Genomic DNA, 24,612 nt, shown 5'->3' on the forward strand with positions numbered 1-24,612 from the left:
TATCCAGAGAATATTCCATTACTTTGAAGGACGAGGTAGAAGAAATTATTACAACCCAAGAGGCTCATCCCGCGTCAACGCCATCGAGACACTTTTAAATATCTTTAGAGTTATTTGCAGGCCCAAAACATATCAATAAACATTTATATATTATTTTTCGAAATGTTGGTTTAAAATACTGTTTGTACAATATTCCTTAGCAGTCAAATAAGCCAAAATTGTTTTTCCATATGTTTTATAAAATCGATTAAACATAGAAAACGCAAATTAAAACCCTCCCTTTTGTTTATTGGACCGCACGTATCATCCGATTTTAGTGAAAAGGATTTTGTTCCTTGCCGAAAGTTGCCGTTTTGTCTGCGTTGCAACTGCTTTTATTTTATTGAAAAAATAATTTTGTATATAAAGAAGTAGGAATTACGTTTAAAGCACCCCAGTAGCTGTTAAAAGTGGTGAAAGGGCTGCAGAAACTTTAAAAGCTTTCATTTTCGCCGAGCCGTTTACAGCAAAAAATGGCGGATTTTTTGGAAGAAGATGACGATTTGCTGGTGGAGAACTACAAAAGGGTAAGTGTAAAAACGTACGAATTTTTGTTTGTCGGATTTGTTAAAGTTTTGTTAATATAGATAATGATATTAAAACCAATAGCCTACATTGCAATTTGTGCAAATTGTATAGTATCATAAATTTTGTTGCAAACTTTACTAAACTTCTGACACTTGCAACATACAGCAGACTGATGATTTGGATGATGACCTGGATGATGAGGCTCTGCTCTATGACAGCGATGGACAAGATGACAACATATTAGACTTTTCCCCACCTGCCAAGTTGATGCATCAGAATGTCTTTCAGTTCAAGGAAAACCAAGAGATACAAAATGAAACTCACAAACCTGAACGTCTAAACAATGATGCTGATCATAAGAATGGAGATTCAGCTTATCTCGAACACGAAGAATATGAAGATTACAAAGATGCCAACTCCTATACTTCAGAACAGCAAACATCGCCAACAAAAAGGGTGGCTGACACTATGCCAGTCAAACTAGCGGGCGATAATCTGCGGATGGCTGGCGATAGCAAGAGAAGAAGGTTGTCATCGGATGTTGGTCATAATCATCATACAGAAGTATGTTTTGTGAATCTGGAATATCTTTAAATGATTAAATTTTTGTTTTAAAAATCACTTGTCTTTAATTTGCTTCAGTTTATATATATTTCATGGTCACAAGGTTGCGTTTTGTCTATCATATGATGCAACTAATTTTTTATGAAATTTATGGTTACACTTTTAATAAGGTTGCAAAATCCTTAGGTTGCAAATGTTGGTGATGTATCAAGGAACCTTGAAGACAATGGTAAGTGTTTAATTTTACATTTGCCAATACTTGTGCTTGTTATTTATGAAATAATATGTAAAATTTATTTCAGATAATATTGACGATGAAGAGAGTGATGAAGATGAAAAGGAACGTGATCGCTTTCGCTCTGAGCGAGATGGAAAAGCAGTTTCTAAGCCTGCAAGGTAATTGTCACGTAATCAATGCAGACTATTCATTGGGAAAGACAAATTTGCAACAAACCTAATAAATTGTGGTGTCAAACTGGAGGCATGCATCACGCTAGTTCTGTTAGTGCGCGCATGCATAAAGACTAGAGAATAGCAAATTTAAAGTAACTATCTTGAAATTTTAAGAATTTACATTGCAATGCAACAAATAAAATGCAAGTAAAAATTTCTGTTTCATCTTTGTTTGAAAAAATCAACATTGAATGTAGGTTGATAACAACAGCCTGTAGCAATTGAGTTTGACATCCCTTGTTTGTAGTGTAAAAGTTTTGTGTTCTGCAGGCCAAACACAAATGACAAACGAGAAATACCCGACACACTGGAGATATCTGAAGAAGCTCGTCAGAAGATAGAAGATTTTGACAAACAACAAAGAGAGAAGAAGTTTAACCGACAAAATCGCAAACGGGGATTTCAAAAAGGAAGAGGTATATATATACATTGTGTGTTGAACTTCTTCCATGTCCTGAGAAAATCCAGCATAAAATGTTTCCACAAAACGTGACACAAATTTGTTTATATTCTTTTGAGTTTTTTTTTTTTGTTATGAACAACACACATTTAAACCCTTTAAATTTTTTTGTCGATTAATTTCTCGTGAAACAAAATGGTTCTTGCAATACAAACAAATTTTGTGCAGAAAATGTGCTCATTTCAGTTTCAAAAGTTGTGCTAAAAACACTGAAAAAGTTAACAAGTAATCAAATCAACATTATTTCATTTGATACAAATAACACCTCCGTATTATGTTCATTTGCAGCACACATGCAAGGAAGGATGGGCAACCACAACAACAACCTGTCCCACATGAGGTTGCAAGGTGTTCCTAGGATGCCAATGAAGCTACGAGGAATGCCTTTCCAACCTGTCTCCCATGCAGGAATCATGAGACAGCCACTAGTTTCCAACTTCCTGAACCCTTTACTCCAACCAAGAGCACCAAGACCAAATATTCCTCTTTTAGCTCCAGCTGAAATGATCAGACTTCTGGGGCCTCCACCCCCTATCGTGGCACAGGCCTTGCAGATACCACCTCCACCACAAATAACAATTCCTCCACCTGCTTTACCTATTATTGTTTCGACTGCGACAGCACCACCACCACCAGCTATCCCAGTTTCCAGTGTTCTAAGTTCTGTACCTCCTCCGTCAGCTGGGAATCCAATCCCGACAGTGATGACCAGGAACCAGAGAGAAGAAAACCCAAAGATTGAGTCAGGCGATCCCAAGCGTGAGGTGGTTTTTGATGGGCATTCTAGTGGACGTTCCTCCCCGAAGCTGTCTGTGAAGATTTCCAGGTTTATTGTTTGTTTCTGAAGTTTTCTTGTGATGCATACTTTTACCCATAAGCGTATCAAGGATTTTTTAAAGGGGTGGGGGTCTTAAATTTTTTTGAAATTCCCCGATTTTCAGGTGCAAACTAAGGTTAATTATGGTCGAGAATTGCATAAACGGTGGCTTCCTATGGCTTGCACAATTGTGTAACGCTATGGAACACTCAATGCTAGTTTTTGCGGTAGTGCTTGCGCCGTAGTTTTATTACTACTACTTTCAAAGAAAGGCTTGAATATATTTGTAACTAAAAGGAATCAAACATGGGCTTACGTTATCAAGAAAATATACAAATAAAAACTATTTTCCAAGCAGTATTCCTCTTTGCACATATGTGAGCGCTAACAGTTGTTTTCAACATGCGTAATATTGGCAACATGTTTAACAACTGAACTAATTGACTTTCACACAAGTAAACCGCTTGCCATTACAACAACATGACCACCAAAAAACGACATTTCGTTCTTGGAATAATGAAAAATGACACTTGTTTCGTAACAATGCCAAGTGTTCGGAAACAATCGGACCCCCCTGGATACGCCCATGCTTCTACCGGAGATATGTTTCCGGATCTGTTCCAATACAGAAATTTGACTTTGCTAGAACAAAACATCTTTTTAACTATGATTGATAAAATCTAAATTAATGCAAAACTGTTCAAATCCACTTCCAATTGCATCAATACCTTTTTCAAAACTTTTTGTACCCTGGTAATTCTTTTACATATTATTGATTATTGTCTTCTCAGGTCGAGATCCAGATCCCTGTCACCAGCACACCGTTCAAGCAACAGGAGAAAAATGATCAAATCCAGACGTTCTAGATCACCCAGGTCACATTCTAGGTAAGGCACAGAACACATTATGCACCAAAGTACAGTGAACGAACGTGGATTTTTGTGCTGTCAGATCTCGACGTTCTCCCCGGAGAAAATCCAGAAGGAATTCGCGATCTGTCTCTCCCAAGCGCCGCTCATACTCTCCTATACGAAGTGCAAGTCCAAAGAGTAAGTGTAAACATTCTACTTCCATCTGTCTTAGTGATCAAGAACAGTCTTTGTGAAGTGTATTTTAAGTCATCACTAAATTTTTTTTTGAAATAAACTGAACATTTTTGTCAGTAATAAATTAAGGTTTTATAATTACATTTAGGATTAAATTTAGGTTTTATAATTACATTTAGGATTAAATTTAGGTTCTACAAGGATTTGGGGTCAGTTTAGAATCCACATTGAACTATTACACCCATTTTCACAGGTACCAAGCCGGCTAAGATTCACATCAACCCTCATTTCAAAGGCCCAAGAGCCTTTCCAGTGCCTTCCACATCTAACCCCACTGCCACAAATACAACAGCGTCGACCCGATCTGTTGCCCCACCAGCAGTTCCCTCGGCAATGCCCCCGCCACCCCTAGCATTTCCGCCACCACCAATACCTAACATTGCTGTGCCTCCCCCATCACTAACCTTACCCACCCCAATTTCCACTAAACCCATTATACCGATACCACCCCCTGTTTTACCCCCACCACCGGGTATAGATATCCCCCCACCATCATTAAAGGCTCCTCCATCCATTCCAATACCCCCACTTATTAACCCCTCTGTACCACCCCCTTCCATACCTCGAGCCCCAGCTGCTTTGCTCCCCACACCGGTCAGCACAGCACCAGTGGTACGCCCACTACAGTCAAAACAACTGTCCAATCTAAAACCTGTTGGAGACGGTCTGCTTCCAACCCCAAATGTGTCTCCGTTGCTAAACAACAGGCCTGCGAAGCCTACCATTCAGGCAAATAGGCCTAATGTTCGACAAAGGACACCTGGCGAGCAGCCTGTTGCTCTCATTAGGCCTTCATTTGTTGATGTCAACAATCAACAGAAACAGCAGTCAGTGAGAAAGAGGTAAGAATGGTTATAAAATTAGAAGAAAAAGCCGATTACTCAGTTACTAAATTCTTTTTGTGGTATATTTTTATTCCAAAGTATTGATGAAGCATTCTATTTCAGACTTGGAAATAAACCTAGAACTGAGGTATCTGCAATAGAAACAGTCACATCTTCGAGATTAAAGCCACCACCAATGGTCAAGAAATTGGCTTCAGGGTCTGCACAAGCACAGGTATTAGGAATCCTATTCATTTCACTGTCATCACTCTGTTATTATCCACAAATAAAGGACGAATATATGTGACGGTTATGGGCAGTTTTAACATACATCATACTTAGATTATACAGTGGCAATGCAACTAAGCCCAATGTAAGCTGCTTTACCTAACAGAGCTAGATGCAAAAAATCATACTCCGTGTGAGGTTCATATTTAAATCCACAGACATTATTCCACCAACCTAAGACCCAAAAGCACACTTTTACAGTGGGCATACTGGTACACATGCTTTTGGTAAAGCAGTCGCCCAGAATGCTCAAGGGCATGAGTTCAAACCTCACCAGGAGTCTGATTGTGTAAATCTCTCTGAGGAAACATGGTTAAGATTGAACACGGTGCATTGTTTATCGTCTTGTCACAGGTTTGGGAGATGGGAAACCTGGAAGAAACAGAGAGATACAAGACTCTCATGCAAGAACAAGCAGAAAGAAGGAAACAAATTCTTGCTCGCAAGTCGAGGGCGAAGGGGGCAGGTTTGTTTTATAAACTCCTATTTTCTAATTTTCCAATTGTTTATCTGTGCCAGCTCACTGAAGTGGTGCTAAACTACTGGTAGGCCATATTTTGTTGTTTCGTGGAATCTCCATCCTACAATACCACTATTTGAGCATGTGTTTTTGTTTCAGCAGGACAAACACAACCAGTTCAAACGGTACGTGGCAGTCTTTTTTCCTTTGTTTATGTGTAGATTTTTTTACACTGATGTGGTTTTCCATTTGAAACTCAAATGCTCGTTTTAGCTTTGGCAATTTTCAATTTTCGCAAGTTAATTTCAGATTAAATCCAGTGTAAATTTTTTTTTTAACCACTGTCGGTAATTGCCAGTTGTAAAGCACAATTTTATTTTTTTACTTCCCATATTGCCTTGAACCCTAAAACTAACAACCTATCGTTGATTTCTATTCTCAGCAAACAACACCAACCGTTGTGCGAGTAAGCAACCTGGCCGCAGAAACCAAACTCTCGTCGGTGGAACGGCTCATGAACTCGGTTGCCCCGGTAACGGTGAGTCTCGCATCCCATTGGTCGACCTTGGACCTTGTTATTGCATTCCGTCCAATCGCTCTGAACGCTACACTTGCCGTTGTCTGCGACACTTAGGATAAAGCTGTCAGCCTGGTTGGTGGAGCGCAGTTTCTTAGACCGTGCAAAGGCATTCCTTTTGTGCAACTGGCTTGACTTTCGGCCCGCATTTGGTTTGTTGATCACTTAACACTCCTGGGTCGGGTGCTTCACGTCAATCAAATGCCTTGAGATTAGGATTCTGATTGCGGGTTTGTGGGGATTCACCTTGTTTGCTTCTAATGCTGTTAAGGTGGTCTTTGGTCATTTCAAGCCGTTTCGCTTTGGGTTACCTTATACTACAGTTCAATGTGAAAAAATCGTCTTCAAAACAATGCAGATTGGGTTTATCCCAAAATATTTCTCTTTATATACAAAGTGAGCGATATTTGTTGCTAGCCAAAAAAATCCGCACTTTGGTCGCTTTTTATTCATGCGTTTGCCGCCAAATGCGAAGGAAATTACAATATACACGCGAATTCACAACAAACCACATGCAGAAAGTTGTTTAGCACTTGGTGATGTATCGGATTCTCCTCCACGCCCAAACATTCTCCTGTGAGTTTGGACGTAACACCCACCAATGTTTTCTGTCATGGCCCTGTCCATACTTAAACATTCCAACATTCCTCGTCAAAACTTCCTCGCTGCTCAAACCTCGGTCACAGGGGGCGACTTTTCCGACTTTCGTACGAACTTTTCCGCGTATCGTCGTATCGCACCCCATTTCATGCTGCAAAAAAACGGTCGGTGTTTAATGTTCAACCATAGGTATCGAACCGTAGGTGTCGAGGTTAGGCCGGCTTGGAGGTTCTGTGGCGTATGATCGAAGTATTCGAGTCAATATAACGGTTCTAACTCGTAAAACCGAAACCCTCTTGGCTTTTTTTGCACATACGAAACCCTCTTCGTTTGTAAATATTAAGATTGAAGTTTTCAACGTGGAAGAGTTACATCCGGGTGGTATTTAGCTCATGTCACGAACAAAAACAGTGGTGAAAGTCGAGTAATAACGTATTTACTGTGGTCCAGCCATTCTAGCAGATATACTCGAAGATCCACCAATAGTCGTTCCAAATCCAGTGCAGGAATTACCTGACTTTTATACGATGGCCTTACTTGGCAGGTAGGGATCGGCGCATACGTTATCCACATTTGATTTTGATGAATTCAATATCGTTCATTTCCTGATAGCGCAAGTACACAGTGGGATAATGTAAGCGCTTCAAACTAAGTTCTGTCAAATGGGTGCCATTTTTTTTGAGGTCTGCAGACCATTTGTACAGATTGTATATTAAATTATACTCCGTGTTGTAGTTGTGACAACTGTGTGCGAACGATTCTCGACCTTACATAAAAGAAGTCCGGTTATATTTGTCCAATAACGAACAAAGCGATTTCCACAAAATATGGGCGCAGTGGTTTTACCGTTTTCGTAAAAGTTGCAAAGTCAGAAATGCGTTATTCAGCTTAACATAACAATTACAATACGGACGTTGTCGCGCGCACAAAATTGCCATGTTTTTTTTGCGGATTGCCCAAAAGGCTACGACTCATCGTGAACCCAAAATTTGAGGTTTCATTGAACCGCACCTCAAAGGCCACATCAAACCCTTCCCGGTTATCAGTCAGTTGAACGTGACGCTTACCAGCAAAACAGCAGCATGAGGGTTAATGCGAAGACGAGGAAAACCCCGCACATGAGCCACCACAACAAGTCTAGGTTGTCATCGGTCAATGCACCCTCGTATTTCTGTGCAAAAACAATGAAATATGTGGTTATTTGCGACGGTGTTCTTCAGTTAATTCCCTTCGTGTTATGCGCATATATGCAAAAACAATAGCGATAAGTCCCCAATCTACTAATGTCACATGTGTTGATTCAATTTAAGCAAATGGATGTTGTTTGTTTGTTTCGAGCGGCTAGACTGAAGGTGAAGTCGTTGCCATTGCCCTTGTTACGTCACAATGCAGTTTGTGACGTACTGCCCGTGGTGGGTGGTTTGCTGCGAGAATGAGATTGATCAGATCTTTGGTCAAGTGTGTCAAATAATATGTACACATGTGTCACATGGGGAGATAAAGTGTTCACGATGATGTAGCTCTGCGGGTTGGAAATGGCAGGGTATCGAATTGCTTTCCCGGGCCTGGCGCAGTGCGAATAACATGCCTTTTCTACTGCTAGCAAGATAACATAGCAGTGCTCCTTAACCTTTTTACACTTACGTTAACTACCCAATTTTTCCAAGAGTTGTAAATTGTATTTACGTTTTGGGATATATCTGTTCCAAGATTCCTTCGTTAAAAAACGTTATGTGTCGGTGATGGTTTAATATTGAAAAAAAAAACTGTTTTTGCTGCGAGCACCTATCTCGGCTAATCGAGTTTCAACTTCAGCGTGAATTTTCCTCTCCAAAGCGTTGCCATTCGTTACACGGTCCGTATTACTAATTCATAGGACACAGCGCTTCGTTCCAAACACCTCTGAAACTTGATATTCTCAGGTGCTGTTTCTTCTGATTTAGATAACACTTAACGGGTCCAACTGTGAAAATTCTCGCCATTGTAATTTTAACTCAATTCAACTTTGAAGGGAGTTGTAGAGCGAACACAAAGCCGTGTTAAAACGAACCCAACCTTTTAGCTTGAGCTTACACTACACAGTTAATTAATCGTTTCTGTCACTTTGGGTCGTTCTTCTTCTTACCCGATACCCAGTAATACGACACCAAACACAAGCTGGACATATTTTGCGAAAAACGCGGTTTTCTGTCGTCATGCTCTAGCGCGCACCAATGAGATCTCGTCGTCATGCGCAAGTTCTTGGAAAAGGGTCATGTTGTGGAAATTCACGATATTTCCGTAAACAGATGGCCACTGTTTCGACCTATAAGGTCTCATGGTTGCACCCAGGGTAACCAACAGATGACGGTAATTTTATATTGCCGCAGAGTGGAAGACTTTGCCTGACCGTTTGTCCGGCAGGATCGTCTATAGTCACACTAATCTGCACCAATGAAACTTTATACGTCGAAACAGTGGAATTAATGTGTGCAGCTTATAAAATTAATGTTATTGACTCACTGCTTTCTGCTGTAAACATTCGCCAACGATTCAATGGCAAGTTTCCGTGACCAAGAGCACCCTTCCTTCAACCGCTTTTAACATATGAAGCGTATAAATAATTAATAGCCGCGACAATGTGATTCAACGCACAAATCAACTTTACTGTGTTTTTGCGAAATTATCGTAATGCAGCCATGAACATTAGCGTTGTAGATTTCCAAGCTGATTAGCGTTGTAGATTTCCAAGGGGCGCAAAAAAATCGTAACTTTTTTAATTATGTGCATTTGCCATGAGCACAACACTGCAAAAAAAGCTCACCTTGAGGGGGCTTCTGATTGACCTCGAGTGACCCCGTAACCTGCGATAAAACAAGGTCAGGTTTTATTGGTGAAATCTTTTTTTCCAACATGTCACCGCAAAAATGACGGCTCAAAATAGGTCGTCTTTATATGGTAAATATTTACTTTAATAGGATTAGCGTTTTAATTAGAGGCGTACACACGTCTAATTTTATCGTGTTCCTCAGTGTCGGTTGCCGTCTTTTTCGATACAACATGATGATTCATACAATGTGAATTGTGAAATGGATTCAAATTGGAAAGAATGTGTGTAATTGCAACACATGCGAAAGAGACCACTTTTTGATTCAATTAGGTTTTGTGCTTGGCTAGAATTATTTTTTGTGCTGCTGTTTATGACAAAGCAAAGGGTAAAAAGCACAAGATTCGGCGCAATCATAAATATAAACATTTTTTATGGCTCATGCGGCAAAAACAAAAAGTCAAGAATATACAGCATGACACTGTTTTAGATTGAGGCCAATTTGTTCACACCTTAAACCCCCAACTTCACACTCACTGCTTCCGATCTGTAACACACACGACAGTCCAAGCTTTTAACACCTCCACTTACCTCGAATATTCGCACTTCACTCCAAACAACATACACGCGCACCCGACTGCGAAATGCATCTTCCTGTCTGTCGGTCAAGCAAGTCGTACTGCCAGGCCATCCCCGCCGTTTCATATACCAACCCCGCCGTGCCTTTTTCGCCGGTCTGTGACGTTTTGTTTTGCCCGCGTGATTGGCGGTAAGCGGAGGCAGATTCGACTTTTTGCCTATTGATGTGTACAGACCATCTCTTGGGTCCACCGTATATGTTGTTGGTTTAAGTTGTGATGTATGAATAAAGTATATATATATAGGCTAGTTTAATTACGGCTATGACACACGTCCTAGTTCGATCCCATAGTTGCTGCGCTGCATTAACAATATTTACCTTGTGACGTGCCGCAATAGCTGTGATCGTGAACTTCTAAACTTAATATGCAATATAATATATCACATTTCCTGCTGTAAGCTTGTTTTTTTTGGTTTAGTTTATGGTTTTGTGCGATACATGTCGAAATAATTTCGTTACAACATCATGACAACCACCTTCGTATCGTGTAATTCTCTTTAGTTGTGAAGCAACAAATATTGTGTCGCATTGTGTGGCCCGTGGGACGAACTTGTAAGCGCGTTGGTGAATTCATGAACCAAACTAGTTGCTGTTTTACCAGGAAGTGACGTACGACGGAGCGAATCACGTGATCTCGGGAAAGTTCAAGACGCGACATGCGGCTGAAAAATTTGCAGAAAAATACGACAGGTATGTGTCGTTAATAAGTATCACGTTTTTGTTGCGTTTTTTTACCAAATAATTCGTTCATGTTTCTGCACCAAGTTGGTGTTTGTTAATAATCTTGGAATGCTTAAATTTGTTGTGAATTGAGTAGTTTACAACCGTTTGGGCGCCCCAGCAAGTCGCAATATTTGTGAATGTTACGTTACAATAACTTTGCAAGGAACAATGTTTTGTAACTCCACTTTTGCCTCCGAACCGAATGTCGTGAACCAGTTCTGCGCCAATAAGCCTTTAAGGATTGCTGGTATTTTGTTGCCAGGTAAGTGTAAATTTGTCCATCGTGTCATAACTAAACAAGCCCGTGACCCAAGACTTTTTGTAAACAACTGTGAATCGCCAAGCATTTCCCATTGCACAACACCGCATATTTTTACTCGTTAAATTGTAAAATCTTTGCGCACTTGCTATCAATGATCGAACCAAACATAAAGGGAGTTAGTACGAAACGATCCATCACATTGTTCAAGAGTTTTGTGCAAGCGCGGCACAAACTGAATTGCACCTTCACCCAACACCTCCATTGAAACAGGACGTTACCAAACAACATGTGCCCTTCTCCAATCAATCTATCCTATATTAGTCCTAAGTCTGCGCTTTCTCCCAGCAGCAGGGGACAGAACTCTTAAGATTTTAACCCTTTCAATATTAGAACCAGTTTAAACCACGTTCGCAAATCACGTTTACCAAAACCACACCTACGGTTTCCTACCGACCGTGTCACCGAACGCGTGTCAACATACTGTTATTGTCCTTTTGATCCGACCACAGCCATCGGGCCGTGCGACTCCAACCGCCTGAGCGTTGTATGCGGTTTCGCAGGATCAATATCAATCAAAGCTGGTAGCCGCAACCCTCTCTGCGACTCGAATCGGGCATGTTTTGATTGCTTGAACCTAATCAACAAGTCAGACTGCCGATAACTTGGTCGTTTGTCGATCCGCCCTTGTGATAAACTCGCTTAGGTATATTTTTGGTCTCCATGTGCATTTGCTTTCATAACCCTTGCGGTTTATCGATAGAATCGCCACTGGCGTGGCACAAAAATCGAGTTTTTGGGCCCATACTTCCGCTATTACCAAAAAGACTTGCGGGAGTGCGTTGGATAATTGGAATTTAGTCACATAATGTGACTTCATATACGACCGTAGATTTCTTCCCATAGTTTACGGGTCACTCACTGTGACTGTACGGTAGGCTATACGCATGAAAACGGATCTATCGCATATAAATAAAAGTCGGGATTTATTATTTACGCAATACACGGAATCAGTAATTATGTGTTTTATCGTATCTAGCATGTGTTAAAGATGTTTGTGCGCCATAACACTTGATCACAAGTTTCTGCTATTTCGCCGTTGAAATTCCCGACTCGGTGTTTGAAGACACGTACAGACCGTCGATATGGTCATTTTATACAGATGGTTATCTGCCAGTGTAGATATCGCTAATGAATCACGTTGAAACATCCCTTATGTCCGCTTTCAATCCTTCATTCGGTTTGAAGCTAGACTAGTAACGCATAATCGGTTGTGAATCGATGAGTTTTGATACCGCAGATGTGTGAGCAATAAAGTGGTGGGATTTCTTCCTTGTGGCTTTTGCGCTGTCTGGTAAACAGTTTCTTGTAACAGTTACATGTTGTTACTGTGTGCTGTATGTACATTTTGTTCCATAAACCTTCGGCAACATTCTAAGCTTAAAAATATGTGCGAAAAGAGATGCCACATACAATTCCTGTTCGCAAAAGACCAATCCAAGTCGTGACGTCATACTCGCACTCCCTTGCTTCGATGACGTCATTTCCTATACCCGTTTCCTTTGATAACTTGCAATACATTGCCAAGTCAAATGCCAAAGTCGTCTCGCCAAGCCGAAAGCCGCCATGGGTTTTAACCACAGTTCAGTATGACACCAAACTGCCGGGTGTCAGATAATCGCATTGGCGTTATTTTGAAATAAGATGGGCGCCTATATGTACCCGAAACGATATCTTTAATTAAGGAAAATGTAATTGAACTAAAATACCGGGTCGTGTTTAGTGCTACTCTTATACGAATTAAACGGATTCATTTCATAGAAAATAAACATTATTAACACACGCACCCAGACTAAATCAAATGCACTTGCACATTTCGTCAGAATCCAGTACAGGAAAATTTTCACACCTGTTTGTGTACAAGCCAAGTGGAAACCAGCAAAATGGTATATAACCGCATTTGTGTATTGGTGAACGCCGCCTAATAACTTCCGAATTCCATTTTATGGCGACAAGTCTGGGAGTTTTAAAAATATCCACTTCCACGTGCGTGCGAGTTGGACATTTTTCATGACCCTTGCGTCGAAGAGTCTTAGGTGTTATACTACTATTGCTGCCAGGCACATTACAATTTAAAATAGACTTACTAAAAGTTAAGAATACAGTAATTTTATGCCTTAAGATCAGTCTATTTTAAATTGTTTTAGGTGTTGTTTTGCGACAACCAGTCATTGTGACGTCACTGCGGTGTGTCCGCAACAATCATAGTTCTTAATAATAAAAAAACGTTATCTTCACTGCTGTTTAAGCCCACTTAAATTCTCGTTCGTGTTTTTGGCGTCATCTACATCTTATGTTGGCGCCACAACATCATAATGTCGCTGTTCTTAATGCACTCAACGTTCTAATCCGACATTATCCGTATTTTTCAAGGTACATGCTGGATCTATCTCACATCAACGTGAAGGTTGCGTGATGTATGGATCGGTCAGTAAGTAAAGGGGGGTGGCATTTTTTACGGGAGTAGGCTCATATAACCCTCCTAGCGACCCCCTTATGTTGCAACATACTCGCAGGCCCTTGTGTGCTGTGTGTTTTTTACCGTAGACTGGACACAAACATCAGTATAAACACAGCACAACTTCATGTACATATTTTACTGTTGCATTTCAGGATTTGAGACACTAAAAATTTCGTAATATGTTATTTTTTGTTGTGATTTTCTCAAGTAAATTTTTTAAGACTCCATTTCCTTCGGCAAAACCCATTGTGTTGTGCATGTGTGATGTAGTTGAATATTGGCAAAATTCAGTTAATATCTGTTGTGTTGTACTTTTTTGTAGCAACCCCACATTCGACTCATAGTTGCTGTTCTATACTCATGAAGTCTTTATCGAATTAATTCACGCTAAAAATGTGGTTCATTTCGCGTTAATTTTAAGGTGTTACGGTGGAAATTCTACTTTGCACTACGTCCTCTCGAAAAAACTAACTTCAATCAATTTGTTGAAAATTAAAGCAATCTTTTTTTTTTGATTGTGAAAGTCCGTCGCATTGTTGTGACTGCTAGTTCGTGTATTATGTGTTCGTATTACATTCTGTATATTAAGCAAGGTAACTACTGCTGCTGGTTGGACGTTTTCCGTTTGTGCGGATTCAGACATTTGAAAAACCTTTTTAATCATAGGTTGCTTTTTGTACATACAGAGTGATTGTGTTTTTTTTTGTTTCAATTTTGATTGCGTTTTTTTGTCCTGTTTTTTTTGTCGTTGTGCATTACGCGCGCTTTCAACAACTTGTAAAAACGGTGTTCCCATTACACAAATACCAAAAAATTTACCGCGTGCTTGCTGTATTTTATATCACGAATTTGCAGATATGTTGTTTGATATCAACGCTGTAAAGTAAGTACCATTCATATATACTGTGTTTTGTGCATTTTTATACTTTGATTTTTGATGTTTAGTTTATATTGGTGTGCTACCATTGCAGTACTTCAATAGGATTGGCGCTGCACAAATCAGTTTCGTGGTAAAATTCATATCGTTGTTGCGCTAACGTTTCAAATTGTTTGTGATTTTAACGTATTGTTTTCGCTTTCCAGATATACACCTATTTTGCACTGTGACAAAAACCCTGTTGTTTTTCATTCCTTGCATAGGTGACTCCCCTCGTGATTCTGTGTGCTTTAAATGAATTGCCCAACAGATTTTGGTCAATGTGAACGAAGAGCGATTTGCAGACCTTCCGGCGCCCTTGAAAGGAAAACCTACTGTTATGTTGGTTGCCGAACAATCCAATCCCGCAGAAGAGTAACCTCTGCCCTCGTCAGCCACCATGTGGCGAATTTTTTTGCGTTAATATGTTTGTGAAAGTAAGACAAAGAATAAACCAAGTCTCCCGTTACCCGATTTTCATTTTTTTGCATTGTCGTGGAAAAAGTTCTAGTGAAAAAGCATGAGTTTGGCAAGAAGTTTAATTTCCACATGGTGATACGAAGGGTGCCCAATTAGCTTGCACCAAGGTCGAGAGGTTATAACCTAGAAGCGTAGAGGGATGCTGCTTAGAGATACTTCTGGCCATAGCCCAGGTTAATCTAACTTTCAACGGCCTAAGTTATAGCTTCAATACTAGTGGTGTAGCCAAATTGAACGAAACAAGCAAAGAACAAATGTTATCAAAATATTCCAAACATTTGTGATATATTTGTGTAAACAGTTATGTCATTAGTGAGTTATTCAACTTCTGTGAAATCAACATGCAAATTAGGTTAAGTCCCAGTTTTGAACCTACTCCATAGAAATCGTATTTTTGCTTCCAGCAAGCTAAACTACATTCTTGTATGACGATATTCGAAAGCTAAAATAAAACCGTAAGAGTTAATAATGTTTAGAATGGATGCTTGTCGACCCGATCATTTTCATAACAGTCAGAATAAGTTAGTCATATTGTGTGGATTTTTTAACCATGCAGCCTACTTGAAGAACATAACAAAAATACCATAAGCTTGTAAAATCCTTGCTCTTTTATTTGTGCCTGCAATTAGAAAAACTTCCACAGTGTTAAGCTTGTTCATCATTAATGTAAAAAAGTTGGAACACAAACAAGATGAGTGAAGCTGGAAATGGGAATGGTAAGCCTTTTTTCAAAGTGTTATTAACATATATATGGTCCATTATCATTATGTGCACTTTCACAACAAAGAATGTGAAAGATATTGCAATAAAACCCCTCAAGAAAAACAAAGTTTTTATTTATAGGGCATTTAGTTATTCTGTTTTTTTTTGCCAAGTATAAGATTTCTTGTGATAAATAGTTTGAGTGAGCTTGTATGATATATTGGGAATGTTTTTATGAATATTAGTTTTGATACAGTTTAGCTGCAAATGTTTTTTATACAATATCTACCCACAGAAAATCGAAAATCTTGGTTTTCACAACCTGTAGATTTAATTTCAAAGTATGTTGTTTTTATGTCCCTTTTCATAATATGAAGAGTCAAGAGAAATTTGTGAACAGATATAACAACCAAGGAAGTTTGTACTTCCATGTAAGTTTGAGACAACGATCATGTAGACAGCTCAGTTAATGACAAAGGGAGTTTGGGTATACAATAATAAAATTACACCTGATGAAGTGAGGGAACTCATGAAAGCTAGTGTACTTTTTGTAATACAAAAGTCAGCCTTTTACAAAGGAGAGCCTAATCAAGAGAATTAATTTTGTAATAATAATACAGTTTATGGTCGTTTGTAGAGAGGATATTGTTAAATTTTTCTTTCCCTCGGCAATGAAGGGTATCATCAATTGGGATCATACAAACAGATAGTGATAGATAACCGCAGTAAAAAGAGCTGAAAATTTACTTGTGCAGAATTCTCTGTAATCAAAATAGAATAAAACAGAAAAAAAATATAAACTGTTAAAATTCGATATATGTGTATATCATGGGCACCTGACACAATCAACTTTATGGTTTATCGGTGCCCATGCTATTTTATTTCTTTGTATTTTGTTGTTTATGTGTCAATATATTAAGTGTATACGTTACAAACTGTAGATAGATATATGTTCAATGTTTTTTTGTGGCTTGTTGTGTGTCTAATTGTAACTCATGGATTTAGTATCCCTTGCTAAGTAATCCTTTTATTGGAATTTTTTTTGAAACATGTCAGATACTTACTATGGCAGATGCATGACACACATTTTGCATCAGAGCAAATTACAAAAGCTGTCATTGAGATATTACCATGTTGAAAGTCATATACACGTTCACCTGCCACCCCAAGCTGACACAGACCGGCGGCAGATTTTTTCGCAGTTATTGCCTTTTGTATGGGAAGCAGAAAATCGCCCCTCGCCCGCCAGCCGTCGCCTGTTGTTCGCTTGTGACGTCACAAAGTAAACAATACCGCGTGTATGTGACACAGTGTGCGTGTGGGCCCAAACAATTGATTGGGTATATCGATTTTTGCCGTAAATTTCAGCCGAATTCGCCCATATGTTGAACAAAGCACCATGGGGGACAAAGCTGACCAGGTACACTTAGGCGCCGTAGTTGGTGCGGCGAAATAGCCTCGTTAACCTGATTTAAATTGAATGTAATCGACTTGATTAACAAATGCGATTTTACTAATTCAGTTTAGATTACCGAATTTCTTTGCAGTCAGCTTGATCCTCGCTGGTTCGTAAAGTTTCATATTGAGTTGTCCAATCGTTGCTCTACAATGTGTTTCAAGGGAGAAATGTTTTTTCTCATCGAATTTATGCAGGCGTTTTTGTTTAATTTACAAAATCTATCAAAATTTGACGGATTGAGCGATCAACGCCAGATTGTATTTTCACTCGTGAAGGGGATACTTGTGACGTCACCAGACACCTGCTGCCCGCGCACCGCCTCCAGCTGACATATAAGCGTTGCATGCAATTTTAATGCGGAACTCCTACTTTGTTTCATCGATGGGCGCCTGTCCATCGCACCGACAAGTTTTAACTGACGATCGCCAACCGCATTTCTATCATTTAGCTTTTTAGCAGTAGCCAGACAAGTCGATATGTTCTAATTAAGTTCATGGCAAATCGAGTTGCAGGCATCATGGCACAGGAAAATATATCAGATTTTATAAGGCCCAGAACGTTGTTTCAAATGTGTTCTGCCTTGAATTGAGAGCATTAAAAGTCAACCAGGTGCTGTACATTTTTTAAAAAGTCTGTACTTTTAGATATCCCGGTTGGTTGCATGCACTTACATTTGGTGAAGTCAGTTGTTTTTAAAGTGTGTACACTGTGAGTTGACTGTAACAAATCCAAAGTTTTTTTTTAATGCTAAAGGTTGTTTGGTTTATACATTTCCTGTAGAGTCTAACATGCAGTGTTTTTTCGATACGCCAAATCAACCTCATGCGGACGATGTAATGTTATTATTTTAAGCCCCACGAATTAACGTTTTTATTTTAAATTAGGCGGAAAACGGGCTAATGACGATCCTGCCGATTCTGGCACGGCCAAAAGGTCACGTGGCGGTAGTCATAACGACGAAAGAGTGGAGATAAGATTGTTGATTCCAGTGAACGTAAGTGTGTGGTGTGCAAAAGCGGTATAAAATTTTACAAGTTTTAAAGTCATCCTATAACAATGTTTTGTCAGTAACAATAAGATATGACCACAAAGTGTGAAATGGTATTTGTGATAATTCGTTGAAATATTTGTGTAGACTGCTGGTGCAATTATCGGCAAAGGTGGATCCAACATTCGAGACATGCGACACGAGGTAAAACGCACATTCTTTTTCAACTTGTTTCCGCAATATGTTTATACTTGGTTTATCTAAAACTATAAGGATATAAGTATCTGTACAGCCGTGAACGCGTTCCGCAGAATATCAAAATACGTTAAATTTAACCCTCGATATACAACATATGTAACAAGGCTAACCCGCATTTTTTCTGTTTTTCCTAATCTTGCCCCTTTCTGCGTCCCCGCGTGCATCCCTGCGTCCATCCGCGTGCCATGTGTGTCCACCACACGCGTCCACTCCGCCACGTTCCCTGTCCACTCTGCATTCCCTGATCCGTGTCCACCCCGATTCCATCCGGATGACTTCGAATAAACCGGTTCCATTTGCCTCATGTGTTTGTCCAATTTTTGTGCTCTGAAATTTACGTCCCGCGTTCCTTTTGTTGACTGACCCTGTAACTATTTCAGTACAACGCCAATATCCAGATTCCCGATAGTCAAGGCGTTGAACGGTATAAGCAAGCTACAGCGTATATTATTTTACTTGCTCTTTCCCAGTGTCTTGGCATTTTTTGAGACAGACTAATTCTTTACAAAAAATTCTTACACGAGCTCAATAACTGCCATGGAACTAGAAAAGAGCTGCATAACAAGGACAGACTGTTACGTCATGCTGTATAATTTGAATTTTGATTCATGGTAAAACCCGAACACGTCGCAACAGTGGCGTATTGTTGCAGTATAAACAAATAACCTATATTGTGTCGCATTATCAGGTGAACCCAACACCAGGTAAAAAGATGTAGTTTTAATACTCGTATTTTTGATAAAAATCTTTCGTACAGCTACGCCCAAATTTGCCCTAAATATCGCTGTTATTTATACTACATTACCATTATAAACTCTTATTTATCGTTCATAAAGTTGATTAATTTCACAATTTGTTTCCATGTATAAAAAATCAATCTCCTGTTCAATTTTGCTTCGTTCGCAAAAGCAATGAAACGACATATGCATTATTAAAGTAACGTGGCCATTTACGACCCACCACTAGGTAGCGCCACAAATACATTTCTTTACCCAGCTCCCTACGTGAAAAACACTCCGCACTGGTTGTAGTTTGATGCCTAGTTCATATTATCATTGACTGGTTTGGTGGTTTTTAGAATAATCACAGCTACTACGAAGAGGGTTGAAGATGCCGCCAAGTTGGTTGGACGCATTGTGGAAATTTTGAACGAGGTAAGCCAGTGAAAATGTTAGCATACATAAACTGTGTTGTCCATACTTGCATACTGAAATAGTACACCTGTCGTGTGTAGGCGTAAATCCAACTTAATTGTGATTGTTTTGCAGCGAATGCGACACGAGTCTGTCGGGTCAGTTCGCTTGTTGGTTCACAAGTCACAGGCGGGAACCATCATTGGATTGAAGGGAAGCAGAATCAAAGAACTCAGAGAGGTTAGCTTTGACAAACCTGATTAAAACCCGCCTATTTTGCACCTAAACTTCGATAAATAAACGAATGTAATGACCCACAATAAACACACAGAATGTGGACTTTACAGACTACAGGAGCAAACATCAAAGTGAATCAGGAATGCTGCCCGGAATCCACGGACAGAATATGTCAGATACGTGGAACTGTGGACGTGGTTGTGAAGTGCGCCCACACCATTATAGAAATGTTGCAGAGTGTGAGTCATTGTAACCAGTACTGAGTCTATCATATGTATTGTATTTTGCAGTACAGTAAACAAGTCTTGCTTGGCTATTTAGCTGACAAGATCATTGCAAGTCACACTGAAGCTGCACAACAGTGGCCTTGTTTCTGTTTTTTCGTGTACATGTATTTGGGCCTTTTTCACGCGTTACTATTAATCGTCGTGTTTAATTGCGTTGACTTACTTGTCCTGATGGAGGTCTGTTGCATAACGACCGAAACGTCGACCAAAATAATAATTATTAGCCGGAAGAGCCTTGAATTATTGATTATTCCCTTACGCAGGAAACAATGTTTTGCCAGATACAGTCAATAAGTTTCAAGGTATCCTTATTTATCCAAGCTTTCCTGCTGTATTTTCAGGCACCACCTAAAGGCGTCTCATACCCGTATGATCCAAACTTCTGGGACGACTCTTACGAGTACGGAGGTTACAACAGTTTTGATAAGGACTTCGGTGGTGACGTAGGTTCAAGATCGGGTCGAATGGGCCGGGGTGGATCCCGGGGGCGTGGAGGAAGAGGTGTGTGTATACTCGGGGTGACTTAATAAATGAGTATGTAGCCGATAATATTATTTCTGTGGGCTGCATACAATTGGCCAATTTTTCGACCTATAAGGACTCATCTGTACTGCTTGATGAGCTTATGGACACCAAGAGATGATGATGATGATTGCGTAGTCACCACAAAGTTGAAGTCTTGGTTTGGCCTTTTGGCCGAGACATCAAAACGGTGGCAATCTGTATGCATCTAGTAGAGATTATTTAAAATCTTGTTACCACGTTGTCAATTGCGTGTCGCTGTTAAATCGGTGACAACAATAACCTTACACAGGAATGCCTCTACCAGTTCAAAATGCATTTGGTCGTTAATTTGTGTGCGCGTCAAATTGACTTTTTTGTGGTAAGCTCGTGATTTTGTGTTGTAGGTGGAAGATACGGTGGAGATGATTACTCAGGTAAGTTCCTTTAGTGGTATTTTTGCTTGCAAATTTTTTCAACAAATTTTTTATTCCAAGTATGACAACGGGAGTATATACGTATTTCACATGACAACATTGGCCATTCTTGATATATCCAGATAAACGCGAGGGCACAAATACCAATATTACCACTTTTGCACTTTTGTACACATTTAAAGATGGAAAGGGCAATTAATCGGAATTGCTCTTCTGGCACTTAGTTTCTAAAGTGTTTATTGGAAACCAACGTTTCGTCTGCCATCCGGCGAGACTTCTTCAGGGTTATGTCGGAAAGGGCAAGTTGTTCAAACCAGCAATACAACCCCTTTGCTTCTCCCATAATTTTATCCAAACAAAACACGACCAAACATTTTTGTGTTGGTAACGTTTTCAATGTTTAGGTCGAATGCAAGGTCCCCGAAGCGGAATGCAGGGAGGTGGTGGAGGATACGACAGACAAAAGTAAGACAGTCGCTCATTGCAATATTAATGAAAGTTAGAGGATTAGGAAAATTGGATGTTTCAATGGCAATATGACAAACGGATGAGTTTAACTTTTTGGACGATTTTCAGTCGCGTTTGTGCCAGTTTATTGCACGATCCATCCATATACAGTGAAGCACAGCAGAAGAATAGACTATAGCATCTCATAGTCGTACTTTTATCGTGGACGGGGAAGACACAGGAAATAGTTCGTTTTTCAGACAACTAAAAAAATTTACAACTTTAAAATCTCACAAAAATTTGTGTCAAACCAAAAACTGCAGAATAACCTAAAGGTCGCAACAACTGCTGGATGTTAAATATTGATGTGTAATTTTAGGGTGGATACAAACACGTCCACACCGTTAACACTGTAATGTTCAGGCCCATTCTATCACCAGCGATTTTCCAACTTGTTCGCTTAGTTTTTGTTTTATTCCAAAAATATCCCAACCTCTGTTGCCAGACCTTTGGCGCGGCAATTTAAAAGAGAGTTTTCGTGCGAATAAATTATTCAAAAAGCGACATCCCATTCATGGGGACTATTAGTAGACAAACCGACAAAAAGACCCAAGAAAAATGCCCGAACCAAGCGCTAACATGCAGTGCGGTAAGATTTAAACGGACGTCAAACACAATTACCCGATCGATGCAAAATGACCTCTAATTTGATCTGAAAGCCCCATAAGACAACGCCTTATGCTTTTAATAAGTGTTGTATGTAGCTTTAAAGCGAACAATAGCGAGTAAAAGCCGGCATAAAGCTAACGACAAAGGACAGGAGATTGTAATTGCTCCCAGTATCGTTCGCGAGTCCCAATAATGCAGCTGTCGTCGCCCGGGTCTCAGGTGCTCTGTTGTTATCGCGCTCTAAATTATTTACACCGGCCTCGTTCGAATATTCATAAACCTTCATCGTCGCAGTTTGGGACCCAAATTCTGGGGCGAATTTTTTTCCTCCACCCTGAAATATTGATGAAGAAAAGCGAGACCAACAAAGGACTTTTCCGTTTACTCCCATTTTCACCGATCCGGCCATTGGACGTGGTTAACTTATTGTCCACTGAGTGTCGACAGTGCAGTCAAGGGACAGGCCTTAAAATGAGCTATATATGTTTTAGCCGTATTTCCGAAAGTGCACAAGAAAGAATTGGACAGATAGACATGATAGGCGTTATTTAGTGATTTTAATCAAGATTGTGGCATGAAGAGAGAATGTAAGAAAATCGTTCTTACCACCTTTGGACGGTTTGAAATGTTCACTAAAAGTAAGAGGCATTAAGATTGTTCAACTACCGCCCAAAAATAACTTTGAAAATTGCCATAAATTTTAAATCGTAATTTCTGATTAAACTGTGGTTCTATAAGTTGCTGTTTCTTTGGCAGTCGAAGCGGCGCCAGTGGAGGATATGGAATGCCGGCCGGAAGAGGCAACTACAGTGTCGTTTACGAAGAAGAACCCTACAGCGAAGAATACGACGAGAGCATAAATGATTACAACCAACAGGTAAAAAACTGTGTATGATTGATGGACATGATTTCCCATTTGCCTTTTGTCTGTTGGTTGTGTTGAAACTAATTGTTTTTGTAATTTTTGGACTATTTCAGGCAACATATGGAGAAACTCTCGCAGAACAAAGTGACGAAATGGCGACCCAGGCAAGTCCACGTAAATTTAAGATCCTTTGACGCCATGTAGGATTTCTGTGTGCAAAGTCTTCATTTTCTTTCAAATTCAACGCCTATGGAAGTTTTTAATGTATATACGAATCCAACTGCCGACGTTATGCCAAAAAGTATATGCGTGTAACCCCACAGCGTTTATGGCGGGAAATTTAAATCCGAATCACGTGGCAATGGCGGTCGTTTTTTGTTGGAACTTATTGTAACCAACGTTGTCTTTCAGGTGACCATTCCATCCAGTCTGGCAGGTTCAATAATCGGTAAAGGAGGTCAAAGAATACGACAAATTCGTCAGGTGGGCGAGAAAACGGTGGCAACTTGATCTTAACCCATGTTTTTTGAAAATATTTGTATATTGTTTGTGTAACTTTATGTGGTAATTGCACAAGGCTGCCATTTTTTTTCGTTATCGGCAATTAATTCACCACTATTAACACAGGGGGTTTTATGCAAATAGTGATTGCTTTGCAGGACAGCGGAGCGATGATCAAAATTGACGAGCCGGTACCTGGAAGTGACGATCGCATAATCACAATCACTGGGAATCAAGAACAGACGCAAAACGCGCAATATTTGCTACAAAAGAGGTGCGTAAGGGTGTTTGAGAACACAAACAAACAAAGTTTCATTCAAAAAATCGTATCTGAGTATTTTTTCGCACACCGGGAATCGAACCCCGACCATCCTGGTCACGAATCCCGATCAATTCTACTTACAAGTGAAGCGAGTCCTTGGGCGATTTGCCCATCTGGTTGTCAGTGGTTATTGGTTTTGCCACCTAGTGGAAGACTAGTGATTTTGTTGTTGTACTTCGTGAAAGCAACAAATTACAGTCTCCCTCCCGGCGACAAAAGCTTTCTACGCCTACCAACCTGATTTCAGAATTGGTAAACGGTCCCTACTGGATAAACTCTGCAATCAAATGATTACTTGCTGTAACTTATATTAAAAGATTTCTTTGTACTTTTTGAATCAGTTGTTATGCAAGAAATATATGTAAAGTGGTAAATTTGTTTGCATTCAGTGTGAAGCTTTACTCCGGAGAGAGGTTCTGATCGACCGCCAGCCATCATGGACAAGTTTGCTTGCTGATCATGACCAGCCTTTAAACTTGACTTGGACGAAAAAGCGATTGGGGCGCTTTAAACGGATTTTTTTGTCGATATGTATTGTTGTGGTGAATATTTGAAGTGTGTGAAAGAGCATTTTTATCGTTACCGTATTGAATACGATATATGCGTGTGTTTCTTTCTTCAAGTAAATGTATATTGTAGCGACTTACCTGCTTGGAGAGCAATGAAAATTATGCTCGAAAAATTGTAACGCAAAAATGTGTGTGTCCGTATTCAGTTACATTCGAGAGGAACAGAACAAATAATG

General features: G+C 39.8%; 3 protein-coding genes across 7 annotated transcripts; 2 read left to right on the forward strand and 1 right to left on the reverse strand.

Annotated features, from left to right (window-relative positions):
• The first annotated feature begins 410 nt into the window (after positions 1–410).
• On the forward strand, positions 411–14,982 carry LOC145901908 (uncharacterized). 5 transcript variants are annotated; one of them, XM_082989724.1, is made up of 15 exons: positions 411–566; positions 733–1,131; positions 1,318–1,360; positions 1,434–1,527; positions 1,855–2,000; positions 2,333–2,870; positions 3,653–3,748; positions 3,813–3,910; positions 4,161–4,809; positions 4,915–5,026; positions 5,434–5,545; positions 5,699–5,724; positions 5,982–6,077; positions 10,764–10,852; positions 13,578–14,982. In XM_082989724.1, the coding sequence occupies exons 1-15, from the start codon at positions 513–515 to the stop codon at positions 13,618–13,620; spliced, it is 2,595 nt and encodes an 864-aa protein (XP_082845850.1). In that variant the 5' UTR covers positions 411–512; the 3' UTR covers positions 13,621–14,982. The 5 variants fall into 5 exon arrangements, with proteins under 5 accessions (XP_082845850.1, XP_082845851.1, XP_082845847.1 ...); XM_082989725.1 differs by having other exon boundaries at positions 736–1,131; XM_082989721.1 differs by having other exon boundaries at positions 10,764–14,982.
• Positions 6,547–10,306, reverse strand: LOC145901910 (uncharacterized). The gene is made up of 4 exons (XM_082989726.1): positions 10,114–10,306; positions 9,520–9,559; positions 7,784–7,887; positions 6,547–6,867 (listed from the first exon to the last, which is right to left on the reverse strand). Exons 1-4 carry the CDS (start codon positions 10,170–10,172, stop codon positions 6,786–6,788), a joined length of 285 nt encoding a protein of 94 aa, XP_082845852.1. The 5' UTR covers positions 10,173–10,306; the 3' UTR covers positions 6,547–6,785.
• Positions 14,983–15,684: 702 nt separating the features above from the next.
• Positions 15,685–24,549, forward strand: LOC145902108 (heterogeneous nuclear ribonucleoprotein K-like). The gene is made up of 15 exons (XM_082989971.1): positions 15,685–15,777; positions 18,107–18,216; positions 18,358–18,414; positions 18,849–18,892; positions 19,547–19,622; positions 19,737–19,841; positions 19,949–20,077; positions 20,467–20,626; positions 21,034–21,063; positions 21,468–21,528; positions 22,936–23,056; positions 23,158–23,208; positions 23,456–23,527; positions 23,704–23,819; positions 24,257–24,549. The coding sequence occupies exons 1-15, from the start codon at positions 15,753–15,755 to the stop codon at positions 24,285–24,287; spliced, it is 1,188 nt and encodes a 395-aa protein (XP_082846097.1). The 5' UTR covers positions 15,685–15,752; the 3' UTR covers positions 24,288–24,549.
• The last annotated feature ends 63 nt before the right edge of the window (positions 24,550–24,612 follow it).

Source organism: Ascidia mentula, chromosome 5 (genome assembly GCF_947561715.1).
Source record: "Ascidia mentula chromosome 5, kaAscMent1.1, whole genome shotgun sequence".
NCBI classification, from domain to species: Eukaryota; Metazoa; Chordata; class Ascidiacea; order Phlebobranchia; family Ascidiidae; genus Ascidia; species Ascidia mentula.